Source organism: Elephantulus edwardii, unplaced genomic scaffold (genome assembly GCF_000299155.1).
Source record: "Elephantulus edwardii isolate Elephantulus edwardi_28Jun2011 unplaced genomic scaffold, EleEdw1.0 scaffold00020, whole genome shotgun sequence".
Taxonomy (NCBI): Eukaryota; Metazoa; Chordata; class Mammalia; order Macroscelidea; family Macroscelididae; genus Elephantulus; species Elephantulus edwardii.
In genome coordinates, this window is record NW_006399770.1 from 8,793,446 (window position 1) to 8,814,633 (window position 21,188).

Below are 21,188 nucleotides of genomic sequence, written 5' to 3' on the forward strand. Positions count from 1 at the left end.
AGCACTTATTGGTGCTTCTGGGCTACTGGATTATCTGGCCTTGTCTGAGATACGTGAAGCAAAAAAGAAAATCCAGGAAAATCGCTGGCTTATGGTTCATTTGCCACGTGGCTGGTCTGTCTTTCACCATCTTTCAGAATCTTCTTAGGTTGGTTTTATAGATAAATCAGCTCCATTAGAATTTTGCTACATACTATTTATTTCATAAGAAGATGTATACTCTAGTAGTCAAATTGTAACACAGATACCTCCACACCCCTTCGTTCCCAGAAAATGTGATATTCAAAGTTCTGCTTTAAGATACCCATAAATTCAATCCAGTGCTTCTGAGTAGTACCTTACTGTATAAAGTTTAGTGTTCAAAATAGGTTTTCCAGCTATTAAATTTTGTCATGTGGATGGGTGGGAATATGCAAATGAGTCCGTCAGCCTATCCACACAGGTATTGGCTAGACTCACCAATATCCAAGGCAGATTGGTTAGTCTCACCAATCCACAATGGATTGGCCAGTCTTGTCATTAAATTGAGCAGATCTAACAGCAGAATTAGAAGCTATTCCTGTGCCAGAAAAGAAGAATCAAGAGAATGTAAAAAGTCCTTTGGGATTACACATTCTTACATCCAGACCTATGACAACAGCAGCCATGGTCAAAGCAGGGAACCAGAGAACCAACATGAGACAAAGATGACCTTGGGACTGCTACCCACCATGGACAGAACAAGAGGTAAGCCAAGGGTCTTTGTCCAACTTTGTTGGACAAATGGAGGGGGCGTGGGGAGCAGATATTGGAAGACTGAAAACATTGTAACAGTAGCTTAAAGTCATGAGGCTCAAGATTGAGGCATTTATGAGCACATTTCAGAAGCTATCCTGACTGTATCCTGCTATTAACCTGCATTATAACCTTTTGACTTTTCCAATATGGTTCTGTGTAGTCTATGAGCTAACAAATTAGATTTTTGGACCCAGCAAACCAGTAAGATTAGTGTTTAGATGAGTAGAAAGAGATGTGGCTTTCTAGGGAACAAGTCAGACCTCTTGGGAATTGTTTTTGTGTTGTTGATGCTGTTGACAGGGACAGTTCTGCTTTGTGAAGTTCATAAAGGTCAAATATTGATGTCCCCACATAGCCCTTGCTCTTTTTACAAGTAATATTAAAAGATGATTACCTGAGAGGTAGATTAGTTGATATATATAGATGTATTAAAAATTTAATCAGTGAACTAAGTGAAACCATTAAATTTCTGCATCTGATATACCTCAAAGAAATGTTTATTCTAAAATCTCTACCAAGTTTGGGCTGAAGAGTATGGTAAGGATCAAGTGAGCATGTTATGTAAAATTTAGTAATTACAAAACTAACCAAAAGATAAACTCACTGCTTCTTAGTTGGTTCTCATTTTTGGCAACTCTCCATTGGGTTTATGAAGCTGTAAATCTTTACAGGAAGAGACTGCATATCGTTCCCCAACAGAGAGGCTGGAGAATTCAAACTGACAAACTTTCAATTAGTTGTCCAATTTGTTACTTATTATGCCATATTAAGTCATTTGCAGGATGCTGTTTAATAACTTGATCCCATATCAGCCAGAGCTGATTCTACGGTACACAACAAGAAAATGAAAATAATGTATTTGTTGTCACATAATTGACATGTATTTTAAGTCACAGATTTTTATAAGGTTGGGCAAACACAAGTACTACCTGGAGGACTGAAGCCCCACTGTGAAGAAACTGGAGACCACTCTCAGCTGAGTCGATTCCACCAGTGGCTAAAATGGGAAATCCAGGCAAGGCACGAGCAATGGAGGTGACAGCTCTCAAAGCAATGGGTCTGATAGCAGTCCCTATAAAAGGTAAGAACGATCAACTGTTAGAATGCTGATTACTTGGATATACTGTCTTATACTTAGTATCCTGTGATACAGTTTTGTACTAGACAAAGTCAAATTTCTATTTTTATAGTTATTTAAAATGTATGTTGCTGTATACTTTGAGTCAGAATGACTCATGGCTGACCCTTCAGCAGGTTTTCAGACCCAGTGAATTTCATAAGAGGAGACTGCCCATCTTTCTACTGCAGAGCAGCTGATGGATTTGAACTGTGTGCCTTTGGGTTGGCAGTGCAACTCTTACGCACTAAGTCACCAGAATCCCCAATTAAAAATGTATAGTTATATAAAATATAAATGTTCTTGTATTTCAGAGCACAGTAATTTGTAAGTGAATACCTATTTATTTAAAAAACTCTGATGTCATTGCTTGCAGATGTGTTATGCTAGTGGGTGTAGTAGCAACTTTGAAATTCTTATATAAAATACATGCATTTACATTTTGACATGCAATAATGTGTAAGAATATTGTATAGAACATTTAAGCATCTGTTTAAAAAAGATTAAGGATCAGGACATTTTGAAGAATAAAAAACACTATATAACATGCATAAATAGACATATAACTGTTGTGTTCCCACAAGAATAAAGCAGCTGGTATGAATATTTATATTGTTAAAACAAGCAAGCTGATGATGAAATTAAGACTCCACATTGCTTTTTACCATGTCTTTCCCACAGTTTGCTAGTGACTTAGTGAGTCTGCTGTAATCTTTCATAAATTAAAAAGTTCTAAGCAGGTTTAACAAAGCTATGTATAAGCCAATGAATCTTTATTCTTTCCATATCTATTTGTTTATGAGGTTGCATTTATATATACTGATACTTTAACCAGAACGTCATGGGTTTGACTTGACCAGCCGCTCCATTGAAACACGACTGCGAATATCTTCTAATGTTTTCAGCCTTGGGAACTTAATGGAGCTTCACCCAATTAGTCATAATCAATTTTATGGTACTGTGTTTTGGGAATGGTTTTCCTTCAACCTAGAAAAAGCTACATTGAATATTAGTGCTTTTAAGTAGAGAATATTCAATACTTGACTCTTTTGTATTCTGTAACTGGCATTTATGTAACAAGGTCTTGAGTTAAGGCAAATTAGTAACTCAGCATCAACATTATTCCATTCCTATGTATCAATCACATCTTAAGTCTTTGTTTTAACCATGCAGAAGGTGAACATAAGGAACATACTTACATATCCATACATACATGTCCATACACATTTATTAAACATATCTTTAGCTACACTAAAAAGAAATCTAAATGAGACTAAAAAACATTCTTAAAGAAATCTGTATGATAAATATTCCTTTAGTTAGATCGTTATCTCTGTATAATAAAACTGACATGCTCAATACATACTAAAAAACTTCTTTACATACATGTTCCTTTGAACTATTAAAAAAAGCATTGGGAGTACCCCTCTCCCCCACTTAAGAAGTTGACCCAAGAGAGTAAAGGAAATTTAAGCTAAGCCTATTAATAATTTATTTCTAACCACAGTTAGACGACTATCATTAACACTAAGGGGTAAAATTTCAAAGTGGTACAGAGGGATTTGGCCGCAGATTCCAATTGATATTAATGGACATCAAATGGCAAAATCCCAGAACACAGCTTTGAAAATTTAACCAGTTACATTTAAAGGGCAACATTATTACACAGGTGTTAAAAAACATCAGCAAATTCTCGGTGGCATTTGAAGATGTTCAATTAGGTCAATAAGACATTTTCTTTTTCATGTTTTTCTGCCTTTTCTAAAGCTTTTAAAACCTACCTAATGAACATGAAAATATTTCAAACTAATAACTGTATCTTTAAAATAAAATTAAGAGTAATTATACTTTCCAAAGAATATGATTCAAAGAAAGAAATTGATAATTTTGTTACTGGTGGATGGTAAATTCAGATATGTTGGTTATGTGGAGTTTTTTTGTTTGTTTGTTTTTGCACTCTGAATTATATTTGATGTTTCTAAGAATGCAACTGATACAATTAAAAATGTCATGCATTTGTTTCGAGCTAGTTTACGGGGAAATAGATTTTCAAAATTACTTTCATCCATCACAAAATAATTTCTTATAAAAAGATTACATTTTACTTTTAAAATTATGGAGATGGAACAAAATAATATGTTTAAATAAAAAGGAATATTTTTTAGTTGTTTTCCTTATTAGTCACTGTCCTGTCCATAAGCACACACTAAAATGTATGATAAAACAAAACCTTGCCTAATTGTATCATTCAAATACATAGACTTTCAGAGTCATAGTAAAATAATAATAAAAAGTCACTACTACAATGATAAATTATTTTGGTCTATTGACATGTATTATAAATTATATTACATGTATTATGAATTATAGACATGTATTATGAATTATAGACATGTATTATGAATTGAATTATATCTGTCCCCCCCAAAATATGATCTCAAATATAACCCCTTATGTGTGTGACTGTAATTCCATTTCTGAATAGAGTTTCCTTTGTTTTGTTTATGAGGCCATGCCAATATAGAATTGATCTTGAATATTTCTTTATTTTTATTTTTATTTTGTTATTTTTGTGTGAGTGTACCGTCAAATCAGATCTGACTGGTACAGGAAGAGCTTGTCCTCCTTCCCCGGCAGAGCATCTGGTGGATTCGAACCGTGTGCCTCTGGGATTGTAGTTGCAGCTCCTTACCACTAGGCCACCAGAGCTCCCCTGATCTTGAATATTTCTGAGATATGTTGTTGTTCTTGTGTATTGTCTAGTCAGAACCAACCCATAGCTGAGACCCTCTGGTGGGTTTTCAGAGTCACTTAATTACATGGGAGGAGACTGCCCATCCTTCTCCAGCAGAGCAGATAGTGAGATTTGAACGGTGTCCCTTTGGGATTGCAGCACAGTTCCTTGTTAGTAGGCCACACAAATACAAAGACAAGTGGACAAGATAGATGTAACATGAAGACTGCCAAAGTGCTGAGGACCAAAGACTGTAAGAGACAAAGCTCTGCTCCTAGAACTGACAGAAAGTGAGCCTTCTCTAATAACCAATGTTTCCACTTTTTATTTCTTGTCTCCTTAATTTTGAGAAAATTAATTTTTGTTTGTTAAGGCCACTCCCTTATGGTATTTCTATTACTCCAGCACTTAAATACAACAACAATCTGTAGGGAGCTGTATATTGTTCTATATGGTTTCCGAGCCTTTGACACTGACTTTCTTATCACATGGAGGTATATAACTGTGTTAACACTGTAAAAGAGGTAAACAGCTTCCTTTGGGTGAGGGCATGTAAATAAGGTACGGTGTAGCTGTTGTATACTATCAAGTTGAACTGATTCAGAGCTGACCCTCCAGTAGGATTGCAGAGGTTTTAAGTTGCATGAGAGGAGACTGCACATCTTTCTGAGGAGTTGCTGGTGAATTTGAACCACATGACTTTGAGTTGACAGAATAACTCCTTACCCAGTAGGTCACTAGCGTTCTCTGAAAATAGCGTAAAGAGTTTGCTGAAGAGCAGACTGATCAGCTTTGCCATTCCATTATGCTTAAGTTAAACAAGTTCTGATGCAGAAAACAAAAACTTATTACTATCAAGAAAGAATTGCACAATTGCGGTGTGTTGTTGTGGGCCAGAGATTCCTGTGCAAGACACACAGAAACTAGAGCAGCAGTAACAGTGGTAGCAGTGGCAGCAGCAGTAGAAGTGGTAGAGAACCAGACACAGACATGACACAAAACTGAACAGGAGCTGCTACTCCATGATACCACTCAAGTAGCCAAAGGTTTTTGCCCAGGCCTTACTGGACGACTTGGGGAAAGACAACATAATTGACTAAAAGCGCTGTGTTACTGGCCCAGAACTGCAAAAGAGAAGGCCAGGGAGTCTATGAGCCTGCCTGAGAAGATATCCTAACTGAGAAATTCTATCCTGACTGTTTTCAGTCTGAATTGTAACTTCTGACTTCCCTGATAAACCTCCTAATTGTATTGACTGTGAGTTCTGTGTGGCCTTTGTAACAGATAAAGCCGACTGAGTAATAGAGCAACAACAGCCTAGAAGGGATGGTTAATGTTAAATGAATACATGTGAGGAGTGTAGGAGTACATCTGACCTCACAGGAATTAGATTCCTTCTGTTGTTGTAGATGGGGACTGCTCTCCATTGTAGAATTTCTGGAGGTCAGATTCTGCTGCCCTCATAGCACCTCTATTGTTTTAGTCAACTTGAAAGATTCACTTGAAGAGATTTAAGGACTATGAATATGCATTCCATTTTTAATGAAATAAGTAAATTTAATTGAAATTTCAAGAAATTGATTGAAACCTAGAAGCATAAATGAGCTAGTAGTAGTTCATACACAATTTAAATTACGCCTTATCTACAGGGGTCGGCCAGATGAAACTCCTGAGAAAATCGGTCACATGAAGTCATTGAACTTTCAATGGGTGACATTCTTCAATGACTATCAAATTATTCTGAGTCCTGAAGGTTTGAAAGAAAACTTTCAGGTTAAAACATCAAATATAACTAGCAGAAAATGAGATAGACCTTGGAGTTACATTCCTTCCAAGAATTGTCATTGATAATAGAGTGATTCTGGTGGAAAAGTTAGTAGTCTAGACTGAGCTACACTAGTATTTATATTCTTCAAATAACATAGTTTTTCCATATAATCTTAAAATAGAAATCAATATATTGAAGTCATAACTCTTATAAAACTTCAAGTACTTTTGGAGTGATTAATTTATTAGAAAAAACTTTAATAATCTTGGTATTTTTATGTAAATTAATTCATTAATTATTTGGATTCTGATGATACCTTTTTTAAAAGAAAATAATACTATCAATTATCATTTTAAGTGAAATTCTCAATAGCAGTATCTTTAGAAAATGTATTCTGTATTTATAGGCATATTCTGTATTATGTGAATCATGTATTATGTATGATATCCATGTCAACATATCCTATACTCAAGTCCTCACTTACTCATCCACCATCTAGCCAAAGAATATTTAAAAGCTAAATAACTTTTTTGCTTAAAAAAATAAAACAAAACTGCCTGAATCTACATCATTTAAAAACTATTTTTGTTTCTCACCTAGGGTGGATAACTACAATGAAGATGCTATTTCAAGATAAATAATATGTATTTGATTATTCATTCTATACTGAGTTTCTACTTGGAAATAAAATTTCAGTTTGAACACAAAATATTTTATAAATGTAGATACTGTTAACATGAATTCTACAAAGAATGTCAAGGTTAGGGTGAATTAGCCACAACATCAGTCAGATACTGAGGTCACATTTCACAAAAATTTCTTTCTCATTGTACTTCAGTTTTGTTATCTATCAAGTAATAAAAATTACAATAACAACTTCATTCTATTATTGAAAGAAAAACTGAAACCCAACAAAACCTCTCAGTTCTGAGTCAGAAGAGATTCATAGCTGACCCTCTAGAGGGTTTCTGAAAGCTATAAATTGCAGAGAAGAGATATCCCATCTTTCTCCAGAGGAGTAGCAAGTGGGTTCCAACTGCTACAGATGTCTCACTTTTGGGTGGTTGTTGTTTTGTTGTTGTTAAGTGCCGTCAAGTTGTAGACGACTCATAGCGACCCTATTAATGAAAGACCAGAACACTTGTATAACTTGCATTGTTTCTCAAAGTTTATAGGGTTTCCAGAGGCAAGTTATTTCAGAAGTGGATGCCACTCCTGCTTCCAAGCTTGTTTTAATCGGGGAGCTTCACCAAACACTGTCCACCATGGGTAATCATTATCACATTTGACACATCAGTGCCACAGTATTCAGCATCACAGCAACCACAAATTAATTACCTCTGTACAGCAAATGGACAGACCAGTGCTATGCCACTTAGAAGAATGTTTGACCAAAAACAATTAAAACCAGGCCTAAGGGCTGCAGATTAAAATCACCCACCTTTGGCTTGGTAGCATCACTCTGTCTACTAGGCCAACTGGGCTCTATGTTGTTAATGATTTTGGATAGTAGTGCAAAACTCTTTGTACTATGACTTCAGAGTTTTAAGTAATATTGAAGTTATCAAACTATATATATGTATATTTGTATATATAGCTATAGTTTTAGCAATTCACATATCTATAAAGACGTAACATATAATTAAAACTGTTAGAGTGTTTGCTATTACACTCTGCACCACTCCAGGATAACAATTTATTTCAGAGGTAGCAGAACTTGCAATGCTAACTTTGAAAGAGCCTTTTATGTCGTTGCTTTCTATGTGTTTAGTGATGCAATGAAACTTACTTTGTTTTTGAAGACAAAACCATGTTGTCTATAATGATGAAACATTTTATCTCTTGATACCTTGGGGAAACCACACATCTCTCGTTCATTTTCTTATTTTCTAATAGCTCTCATTTACCAGTTTCATAACATCAGTATGATTACTTGGGCTCCAAAATCTCAAAGGATGGTGAAAATATCAAATAAAGACATTAATATACTTACTACCCTCCCTAAGATTCAGAGAGAGTCTGGAGGTGTTATCATAGGGAGTCTTGCAGATAACCCAAAGGCAGCACCTCTGTGGTGGTTAGACTCCACCAGCAGCTCCATGGGATAAAGATGGCCAGTCATCTATCCTGTCATTTACAGCCTCCAAAAACTTGTTTGAGGGTCAGCTATAAGTCAGCTCCAACTTGACAGTCATTAGAGACAGAAAGCAGAATCAAGCTTTCCATGTACTAAACCCGTACACAAGGGTTTTAATGACCAGTTAGAAGTCAATGTTATTGTCAAAAGAATGCAGGGTTTTAGATTGCATGACTAAGTCTTTGAACATAAAAAAAAATGTTTAATGAGTGCAGTAGTATAGAAAATGTGCTAATTTTGGATAACAGAAATGTTTTAATAAGTGAGCAAAATTCTGTTTCTTTTCCCCCTAATATTTGACTTTTAAGACAACTACTGTTACATGATTAATTATTAGAAGTCAGTCTACAATAAACTCACTGGTACTTGTCACTTGGTGACATCAAGTCACCTCCAAAGCCTAGTGACACTATGTATAACAGAACTAAACACTACTCAGTCCTAAGCCATCTTTACAATCATTGGTATATTTGAGCTGATTATTATAGCCATAGTACCACTCCATGTCATTGAGGTTCTCCTTTTTCACTGACCTCTACCTTACCAAAACCAATGTTCTTCTCTGGATACTAGTACCTGAGAAACATATCTGAAGGATGTGAGATAAAGTCTCACCATCGCTGCTTCTAAGGAAGATTCTGTTTCTTCCCAGACAGATGTTTTTGTTCTTCTGCTAGTAGACGGCATAGTCAATATTTTTTGCTAAGGTCATACTTCAAAAGCATCAATTATTTGGTATCCCTGATTCACTATCTGCCTTTCTTACATGTTTTACTTGTTGTTGTTGTGTGCTGTCAAGTCTTCTGAGATTCATAGTGGCCCTAAACCTTGCTCTGTTCTGCGCCAATCACACTGTCTCCGACACACCCACCTCGATTACCCCAGTCACTGAATCAGTCCACCTCATAGAGAGTCTTCCTCTCCTGCACTGTCCTTTCACCCTCCCAAGCATATGTCCTTCTCCAAGGACCTGTCCCTTCTTACAACATGTCCAAAGTATGTCAGACGAAGCCTCAAAATCCTTGCCTCCCCGGAGCAGCCTGGTTTAACCCTTTCCAGGATGAACCTATTAGTTTTCTTAGCAGTCCATGGTATAGTCAATACTCCTCCAACAACACAGCTCAAAAGCATAAATTCTCTTTCTATCCTCCCTAGTCATTGTCCAGATCTCTTGACACATAGCAAGTGATTGTAAAGACCATGGCCTGTCTCAGGCACACCTTCATCTCCAGTGTGACACCGTTGCTCTTCAGTTCTTTGGGGAGGTCCCTAATAGCAGACTTTCCCAACTCAATACGTCTTTTAATTTCCTGGATGCTGGTGCCAAGGATGTTGACTGTGGCACCGAAAAAAATTAAAGCTGTATTAGACAATTGAAATTATCATGGCTTGAGTCAGATGTACTTTAGTTCTCTTTTAGTTTTTAAAAGAAGTCTATTACAGATTTGCTTAATGTGAAACACATTACTTGATTTTTTTTTCATTGCTGCTTTCATGGGCACTGCTTGTGAATCTAAGTAAAATGAAACCCTCTACAACTCCAAACCTTTCTTTATTTACTTTAATTTTCTTATAGGTCCAGTTAGGAGGATTTTTGTTTTCTTTATGTTGAGTGGATCCATACTGAAAGCTATAGTCTTAGGTCCTCACATTCAGCAAGTCATCTGCAGCATAACTTGTTAATGAGTATTCTAAACCTGATTCTGATTTCTTCTCCACATAGTTCAGCTTTCTGGATTACTTGTTTACCATTCATAATGAATAAGTAGGATTAAATGATTCAAACTTGATACATAACTTTCCTGTAGAGTATCCTTTTGTTCTGTTTGTACTACTGCCTCTTGAACTATATATATATATTCCTATGAACATAATTAAGTCTTCTGGAATTTCTATTCTTTGTAATGTTATCCATAGTTCTTTATCACCCATATACTTTTCTTCATTTTAATGCTCTCCCTACTAAGCTTTTTTGGCTGCCAATGATTACGGATATACTTTTACATAATCAATAATAGACAGCTATTTTTCTCATATTCTCTGTTTCTAACCAAGATACATCTAACATCAGCATTATTATTCCTCGTTCCATGTCCTCTTCCTATTCTATCTTGAATTTCTCACAGTTCACTGTTCAAGTATTAGGAAATAACATGCTCTGCATTTCTCAAGTGTAAGAACTGAAGAAGAAATTTAAGACTTGAATTGTTATTGAAATGTGGTTGTTGTTGTTGTTGTTGTTAAGTGCCGTGGAGTTGTAGACGACTCATAGCAAACCTGTGAACGAAAGTCCTTGACACTTGTGTGACTTTCATTCTTTCTCCAGGTTCATAGAGCTTCTGGAAGTGAATGCCACTCCTACTTCAAAGATTGTTTTAACTGGGGAGCTCAGCCAAACACTGTGTCAAATAGTGATGTATACATGAGGTAAATATTGAATGATGCTGGAAGCATCAAAAGTACATACAGTCATTGTACCAATAAATGGTAGGCATATAGCCATTTCAGAAAGTAACACATGATCAAAGTGGAGGAAAAGGCTATTAAGGAAGAAGTCTAAGCTGTACTGAAGGCATTGGAAAAGAAATCTAGTAAATAATAACATAACAGTTTATTGCCATGGAGTCAAACTGACCCATAGCTGACCCTCCGAGCAGGTTTCAGAGGCTGTAAAGTGCATGAGAGAAGACTGTCCACCTTTGTCCTTGAGCAGCTGGTGAATCTCATGGTTTGTCTTAGGGCTGTGAGTACAACTCCTTAGGTGTGGTCAAGTTGTGTATGAGTCATAGCAACCTTCTGAACAACAGCTCTGAGCCCTGTGCCATCCTCATCATCTCTTCCATACTCAAGCCCCTTGTCCACTAGACCACAGGAAATGACAGGATAGCAATTGAGATGTTTGAGGAAACAAGCAGCGTTGGCTGTTCACTCATCTGCATCCACAATTTTAGAGGACAGTTATCTGACAAAATAACAGAAAAGATATCTATAAATGTTCCTATTCCAAAGAAAAATGATGCAATGAAAGGAGAAAATTATCTGTAGCATCATATGCAAGGAAAATTACACTGATGAAAATAGCATTATCTGGCAATGAAAGAGAAATTGGATTATAATACTCATATTCACTGTGTATACAGAAATAAATTGAAGTTTTAATTTGATTATACTAATTACAATATAATGAATTAAGTGGACTCCAAATTCATTAGCAATTGAACTTAGATATCAAAATGTTAATAATTTTCACATTATTCCTACAAAAGAAAATATTAGCATATCAAGACTTTCAACAATTTAAGACTTGAAAATTGATTTTTATAAAAATAGGGTACTGTTGACACAGTTATGTTGCATTAAGTTGTACTAGACTCATAACTGACCCTCCAGCAAGTTTTCTGAGACAGTAAATCATACAAGAGATTTCCCATCCCTCTTTGAGACTGCAGTGCAACTTCTTATCACTAGGCCACCAGAGTTCCAAAATAAAGCATTAAGTAATTTTTACTTATATTGTGACCTAGAGGTAAGAAGCTGCACTGCAATTCCAAAGGCATGCTGTTAAAATCCACCAGCTGCTTTGAGGAAGAAGGATGAACAATCTCCTGCTATGCAATTTACTGTCACTGAAAATCCACCAGAAGGTCAGCTATGGGTTGGTTTCAACTCAACAGCACACAAGAACATGAACAACTGGCAAGGTTAGGGAGTTCTAATGGCCTAGTCCCTAGGAAGTTGCACTGCAATCTCAAAGGTATTGCTTTTTTGGAGATAAGAATCCATTAGCAGTGTCTTAAGCAGTTCTGGAAGCTTAGTGGTAAGGAGTTGCGTTGTCATCACGAAGGCATAAGTTCAGATCCACTAGTTGCTCTGTAGGTGGACATGAAAACTCTCTTCTCTTGCAGTTAAACTGCCTATGAAAACCCACTGCAGCATTAGCTATGGCTTAGTTTTGATGATGGTACACAAAAATGTAGTAACAACAAGCAGCACCTTAGAGGGAGCTCTGGTGGCCTAGTGGTAAGAAGCTGCACTACAATCCCAAAGGCATGTGGTTCAAATCCACCAGCTGTTCCACAGAAGAAAGATGGGCAATCTCCTGTGATTTAGTGCCTGCCTCTGAAATCCCATTGGACGATCAGCTATGGGTTGGTTCTGACTCAAGAACACACAACAGCAAGCAGCACCAGGGAAGAAATATGGACAGTCTCATTCCATGAGATTTGCCGTCACCAAAAAACCAATGGAGAATGAGCCATGAGTTGATTCAGACCTGATGAGTTTGAGATTAAAAGAAAACAAATTTAAAATGCTACTGAAGATAATACAAGCTAATGATGCTAATAAGCTAATAGGGTGGAGGGCAGGTGAAGGAGAGGAAGACCCCTAACTAGGTGGATTGACAGGGTGACTGCTGCAGTGAACTCTTGTGTATCAGGAAGTGTGAAGAGGGCACAGGACAGAACAAGGTTCAGATCTTTTGTTCACAGGGTCGCTATGAGTTGTACTCAACTCAATGGCACCTAACAACAACAACTGAAACTAATATATGAATAAGTGTGAAACACACCTATTTTATAGTACTTCTTTATACTTGGATGAAGGTTGTTTTAAAAATCATTGTAATTCAGCTAAAATCTGAAATAATAAAAGGACTTAGGATGACCTATTCAAAGATGTATAAGACAAAGAAAAGGGGAAAAAATCTAAAATACTTGCTTTCCTGTTATTCTTACTGGAAAAGTTACTTATAAAATATTTATATTTTTGTTGAATTTTCCTGCTTTCCCTCCTTGGCCTAGTTGTAAGAAGCCATGCTGCAATCCCTAAGGCAAGCAGTTCAAGGCCACCAGCTCCTCCTTGGGAGAAAGATGGGCAGTCTCCTCCCATGTAATTAACTGTCTCTGAAAACCTGCCAGAGGGTCAGTTATGGGTCAGTTCTGACTCTCTAGTACACAGTAACAACATATTTATCTACTTCATAAAATATTTAGTAGATATTCAGTTTTTAAATTGAGATTTTAATGAAAGTTTATAGAGAACTTGGATTTCCATTCATTGACTGTTGCACAGTTTCCCTCCTGGCCCCCACCCCCAGTTCACTTTTTTCTTTGGAAAAAATTTTTTTTCAAAGTTATACAGTCACCTCCTCCCAAATCTACTTTACTTTACTGCAGCTCTTATTCTGAACTTTTGTTGTACCAATAATACCTAATCATATGTTCCTTTTATACAGTTAGTTCTCTTCCTCATCTGTTTCAATGCCATGTACATTATTTATTTGACCCCACTATGTGCCAGGACTTTTATGTTAAAAAAATACTGAGATTATTTACCAAAGACATGACAATTTTGCCATTCTGTAATGTCACTTGGGTGTGTCATGGTCTTTGCAATCACTTGCTATAAACCAGAGAGCTGGACAAGAACTAGGGATGAAAGAAGGCAAACAGGTGCTTCTGAGCTGTTGTGTGCTGAAAAACAGGGACTGTTTTTTCTCCAGGGACTGCTAGGAGAACAAACAGGTTCTTCCTGTAGAGGGTAAAACCAGGCTGCTCCTTGGAGGCAAGGATTCTGAAGCTTTGTCTGACATACTTTGGACATGTGAGAAGGGATCAGTCCTTGGAGAAGGACATCATGCTTTGGAGTGTAGAGGGACAGCTCAGGTGAGGAAGAATCTAAATGAGGTTGACTGATTTAGGGACTAAGGGAATGGGGATAGTGTTTTGGAGACAGTAAAATTGGCACAGGATAGAGAAGGGTTTAGGGCTGTTGTATCTAGGGTTGCTATGAGTTGCAGATGGCTCGATGACACATAACAACAACAACAGCAGCAGCATCACTTGGTGTTATTATAAGGGAAAGTCCTTCATGGAGTGGCTTTCATATGTAGACACTGAACCTGTGGGTTTACTAACCCTTACAACTCTTTGAAGTTAGATGTAGATTGTAGATTCAAATATTAAGAAAAAATAGCACTGGTCTGATCATTTGCAGTACAGAGGTAACTTGTGGTTGCTGTGATGCTAAACACTGTGACACTGATGTGTCAAATGTGATAATGGTTACCCATGGTGGACGGTGTTTGGTGGAGCTCCTTGATTAAAACAAACTTGGAAGCAGGAATGGCAACCACTTCTGAAATAGCTTGCCTCTATCGACTTGGAGAAACGATAAAAGCTATACAAATATTCAGGTCTTTCGTTCATAAGGTTGCTATGAGTCATCTACCACTCAAAGGCACCTAACAACAATAACATTCTTTCACCAATAAAAATGTAAAAAAATAGATTACTTATCATCTATGAAGTAAGGAAAGCTCAAACTGAATGAAAATCATACAGTGAAGAAGTAGAGCCAGGATTAAAAATCAAGTCTCTGAGACACAAGAAGTCTCTATTTTTCCAATTATTTTTGAGTAGTGACTGTGCAGGAATAGAGGGGGATGATCTTCATATCTTTTGCCTGAGACCACAAGTATTAACTGGTACTGGCTGAGTGCTAAAAGCACTAAAATCAACATATTAGGGAGGGCTAAGTCTCTGCTTAACTACTTTCTTTGCATAAACTCCTTAATCTCCTGAAGCATTAGTTTTGCTTCCTATAAAACAGAAGCAACAATAAAATTGCAATAATGCCTTAGTTGCTTGGAAAAGTCTTACATGATATACTTCATGCTCATTATAGTGCCTGACCTCTACTAAGTCCACAATACATATAAGTAAACACCGTAAAAAGAGGTCTATAAATTTTAGATAGAAGTCCCTTATCATTACCAAGGTTTTTTTGGTTTTGTTGTGTGTTCCCCCACCCCCACCCTCAGTCTGTGGCTTTCTTTTTAACTGTTGGAGAAGTTCTTTGATGTGCATAGGAATTTGATTCTTAGAAGGTCCCATTCACCTATTTTATTCTCTCCTGTTTTTTTAGGTTTTTCAGAATGCTTAGAAGACTGTTCATGTTGTGGATTAAAGAGCTTCTAGAGTTCTTCCAAGCTTTTCTCTGATCAAGTTTATAGTCCAATGTTTTACTCTTATGTCTTTGATCCATTTTGAGTTGGTTTTTGTGTATGGAGTGAGGTGCGAGTCTTGCTTGAGTTTTCTACAGATAGTTTTTCAATTTTGCCAGCACCATTTATTAAAGAGGTTTTTCATTTCCTCACTTAACTGATTTCATTGCGTTGTCAAAAATCAGTTGGCCATAAGTAGATAATCTGATTTCTGGTTCTCAATTCTATTCCATTGATCTATGGTTTTGTCACTGTACCAGTACTATGCTGTCTTGACCAATACACCAGGGAGTCAGAGGCTTCCTACATTGTTTCTCTTTTTTTCAGGAGTGCTTTGCTCATTCCAGATAAAACTGGAAATTGCCTTTTGCATCTCATTGAGAATTCAATTGACATGTCTGATAAGAGACTTACATATAAATTCATAAATTATTCCAGCACCTCAACAAGATAAAGGTAAAAACAATCCAATCACAAAATGGGCACCAGAGATGAATAGACAGGTCACCAAAGAAAACATTCAGATGGCCAACAAGCACATGAAGAAATGTTCAAAATCCCTAGCTCTAAGAGAGATGCAAATCAAAACAACTATGAGATATAATCTCACTCCAATAAGAATAGTAAAATTCAACCGAGCAGAAAACAACAAATGTTGGTGAGGTCGTGGAAAAACTGGAACCCTTATTCACTGTTGGTGCGAGTGTACAACAGTGCAACCACTATAGAAGGCAGCATGGTGCTTTCTTAAAAGGTTGGTAATAGAAATACCATTTGACCCAGGAATCCCACTACTGGGAATATACCCTAAAGCCATAACTGCTACCCAACCAGATATGTGAACACCCATGTTTATTGCTGTGTTGTTCACAATAGCAAAGAGGTAGCAGCAACCCAAGAGCACATCAGCAAATGAATGGATAGAGAAGCTGTGGCATATTCATACAATGGAATGCTACTTAGCACTGGAAAACAAGCAACTCATAAAATAATATACAAAATGGGTGACCCTGGAGGATATTATGCTGAGTGAAATATCTCAGTCAAACAGAAACAATAACTGCATAATGTCACTGTTATAAAACAGGACTGACATGATGGTTTGAAGGAAACTAAGAAAAGAGGGAATAAAAAATGAACACTGCACTCAAACAGGTGAGGGAAAGGACTGTTTAAAAGGAATATATAATTAAGCATTATTTGCATGACAATAGTCCAAAATAAGGGTGCAAAGCATAATGGGTTGGGGTTCAAGGGAAGGAGGAAATTGTGCAACAATGAATGCATTTTTGTTAAGAGAAAAGCAAACTAGGACTAGGGAGGAAAATGTGTAACAATGAATGAATGGAAATCCAAATTTTCTGAAAACTTTTGTTAAAACTGCAATAAAAAAATAATTTAAAAAAAAAAAGTTCTGGTAGCCTAGTCAATAGGGAATTAAGCTGCCAACCTAAAGGAAGGCGGTTCAAATCCACGAGCTGCTCCACAGAAGAAATATGGGAAATCTTCTAAGTGATTTATAGTTTTTGAAAACCCACTGTAGGGCCAGCTATTAGTGGATTCCAATTCAATGGCAATGGATTTGCATCTTTTTCAGGTCTTTCTACCATAAAAATAAACCGGAAAAAATGTATCATAAAAATAAACACTCAACTATTAATTATGTGAGGATGACTTAATACTTAAGGAATATTATTTAATCCCCTAGATATAAAATTTGAAGATTAACAGCAACTTACACTTTTCTATGTCATTTCATTTGTAAAAATACAAATATTCATGGTTTGCATCTACAATGCATGATATCTATATAAAAATTTTAAATGCAATCTGAATTATATAAGCATACACCTTTATCCAGAAGCTCCACCGGTAGGAACATATCTCATTAGCACTTGCAAAGTTATATATTTAGATGTTTCTTGAAGTATAGCATTTTTTAAGCAAAATAAAAAAAAAACCCACTGTTAAATCATTACTATATAGACTCACATAAATACGCATAAAATACTAGCAAATGTTTTAAAATTACATGGAAACATATTAAGGGTTAATTATAAATGGTAGAAGAATATATATGATTTCATTTGGGTTAAAAAGTGTGTGATTACATATGGTATGAATGCATGTAAATTCATACAATATTGAATTTTGACCTGTTAATTATTATCATCTTTTAAAAAAAAAGAAATTATATCCAGTAGTGAGGGAGCTGAATAGAAATTCTAATTTTTTTATATTGGTGTATATTATTTTCTCCTTTTGAATGAAGGTGCTTATGATTTACTTCTGCAATATAATATAACTTTTTAAAAATTCTCCTAAAATCATGTTTCAGGTATCAACATTTTCATATTCTATGTTATAGAATTTTTCTATATGTCGTGCTTTCTGCATATTTAGAAGAACACTTTGAGGCTTGTATCCAATATTTAAGTAAAACATTAATAAACATGAAGTGTGTAAAAAGCACCAGTACAGAATGATGTATCACATACACGATATATAGAATAGCTGAAGGAAATATCGTTGACTATTGCCAAATATTTTAAATAACCAGTCCAGTTGATTCTGATTTGGACTCTCCATGGACGTCAGAATACAGCTATATTCTTCAGGGTTTTCAATAGCTGGTTTTTTGAGAAGTAGATCACTAGACCTTTCCTCTCCTAACCATTAATTCAGCAGCTGATTGTCTTAACTGTTCACACCACCCAAGAACTCCTTTAGACAAATAAGTCAGTTAATCATTGCTGTTTTGTAAGAATTGACTAATAGCTAGCTGACCTTCCAGTGGGATTTTAGAAGCTATTATTTTTTTTTATTATTTTAATTTAGTTTGTTTATTTTTCACTTCAATGAACATCTACAGAGATTTTGGAATTCCATTCATTCATTGTTGCACCCTTCTCCCCGCACAAACACCGCCCCCCCCGTTTACTCCTCTCCTTGAAAAGCAAAACAAAAACTCCCTCATTGGTACACAATCCCCCACTCCCAATGGACTATGCCACCAGAACTATCTAAGTTTTCTCTTTTACCCCCATTTTCTTTGTATTTTATATTGGTTTTAAAACATTTTCTACTAGTTTATTTATAAAATTTGAACACTGTTTTCCAGAACAGATTCTTCCAATTTCCCTCACCCTTTCACATATCAAATTGTACAACTCCATGATTAATCCTTCTTCTCCCTGCACATCCTCATCCCTCTCCACCCCTCTTACATCCTTATACTCATTCTAAAATAATGGTTTTATACAATATTTATCCTTCTGGGACTGAGTTCTCTAGCAAAATGCTCTCCAGTCCCTCACATGTTAGGCAATAATTTACAAAATCATTGCTCCTGTGTGCTGCATGGTATTCCATTTTGTGAATATACCATAATTTCTCAATCCATTTGTTTGTGGTTGAGCATTTAGACTGTTTCCATGTTCTTGTGGTAGTGAATAATGATGATATGAACATTGGTGTAGAAATCTGTTTGTGCCTCAGTTCTCATAGTCTCAGGGTATATGCCAAGTAGTAGAATAGCTGGGTCATATGGAATTTCTATTCACAGCTAATTGAGGAAGTGTCAAACTGCCTTCCAGAACGGATGCATCATTTTACAATCCCACCAACAATGTGAAATAAGATTCTTAACAACAAATAGATTAAATTTAATCTCTCTTTTGTCAGACTACTTCTTGAGTGTTTTGTATATATTGTCTTGGGGAAAATGCCATAATGTTTTGTTGTTGTTCTTGTTCTATGACACAAAGGGTAAATAATTTCCCCCCAAGGTCTCTTAGAAAGTGTAGTTTATAGTGCAACAATGAATGAATGGAAACCCAAAATCTCTGTAAATGTTTATGAAAATTAATAAAATATAATTATAGAAAAAAAAGAAAGTGTAGTTTAATGGACATCTACTTGATTCCAAGTGTCATACTTTTAATCATAATGATATATTATTTATTTAAATTGCTGGATATAAATCAAGTTAGAATGAGAGGAAGGAAGACATTTTATGGGGGGGTACGTTGATCAAGTAAAATTAGAAAATTAACTTTATATTATTGCCTGCTCCATTTTTTACCTGAGCCAGATCGTTTCTCCTTAGAAAACTGGGGGGGCGGGGGAGGGGGGGTGTTGGTGCACTGACTCCGGAAGGTCACACTGTTGATGTTGAATTTTGTGTGGATATCTGATTAGTATATCATGCTCTTGGACTCAACGGATCCTCTAGCTTCAGCTTCCCAAGCAGCTGACAGAATAAAGCATGCTCACCATATCCACCTATGTTAATTGTTGTTATTGTTGTTATGTGCCATTGAGTCTGGATGGAAATGATATTAAAACCACACATAAAAATTTATATCTTTGCTGTTAAATTAATTCTTACTCACAGTGGCCTTATGGAAGAAAATAAAACTGTCCAACAGAGTTTTCTAAGATTATCTTTACAAGGGAGCTCTGGTAGCCTAGTGATAAGGAGTAATGCGGCCAACCTAAAGCTGTACAGTTCAAAACCACTCCATGGGAGAAGATGGGCAACCTCTTCCTATGCAGTTTACAGCCTCTGAAAACCGCATGGAGGGTAAGCTATGGGTCGGTTTTGATCTGACAGCACATAACAATAATATTTTCAGAAATAGACTGCCATATTTTCTTCTTTGTGAAGTGGCTTTTGGAACCAAACCACTAACATTATAGTTACATTTGAATGTTTCACCTCTGTGTCACCGAATCTTCTTACTAAAGACATATTGCTTGCTGTTATTGCTATGTGTCTAGTCAGAGCCAATTCATAGCTGATTCTCTAGGGGTTTTTCAGAGATAGTAAATGGTACAGAAGGAGATTGTTCATCTTTTTTTTCCATGGAGCAGCTGGTGGATTAAGAATGTATACCTTTGTGTTGGCAGTGAAACTCCTTACCTCTAGGCCACCAGAGCTCATGTTGTTAGTTGTTGTTAAGTGCCATCGAGTCCTAGATGATTCGTAGCGACCCTATGAATGAAGACCTGAGCGCTGTTCATAGGGTTTGTGGAGGGAAGCGATTTCAGAAGTGGATGCCAGTCCTGCTTCTTGCTTGTTTTAATCAGGGAGCGCCACCAAACACTGTCTGCCATGGATAATCATTATCGCATTTGACACATCACTGTCACAGTGTTCAGCATCACAGCAGCCATGTACAGCAATGCACAGATGAGTGCTATACCACATAGAAGAACGTCTGAGAAAAAACCAGGCCTGAGTGCTGCAGATTAAAATCATCCACCTTGGACTTGGTAGCATAACTTTCTGACCACCAGGCCAACGTAGCTTTCTCTGTGTTGTCATTGTTATTGTTGCTAAGTGCCATGAACTTGTAGATGACTCATAGCAACCCTATGAATGAAAGACTTCATGGAGTTCATAGCACTCTCACAGAACTCATGTTGTTGTTGTTGTTGTTTGATGCCGCCAAGTGACCCTATGGACGAATGGTCTGAGCACTGTTCGTACGTAGAGTTTCTGAAGGCAAGCCCTTTTGGAAGTGGATGCCGCTCCTGCTTCCAGGCTTTATTTAGTCGTGAAGCTCCAGCCAACACTGTCCACCATGGGTGCCCATTACCACGATTGGCACATCACTGTCACAGTCTTCAGCATCACAGCAACCA

General features: G+C 36.5%; 1 protein-coding gene across 1 annotated transcript in view; it reads right to left on the minus strand.

Annotated features, from left to right (window-relative positions):
- Nucleotides 1-21,188, minus strand: part of DPYD (dihydropyrimidine dehydrogenase) — a 1,462,963-nt gene that overhangs the window by 293,293 nt on the left and 1,148,482 nt on the right. Inside the window, exon 19 of the mRNA XM_006882430.1 lies at nt 1,707-1,849. Coding sequence (XP_006882492.1) covers nt 1,707-1,849 — 143 coding nt within the window. The remainder of the gene's footprint in view (nt 1-1,706; nt 1,850-21,188) is intronic.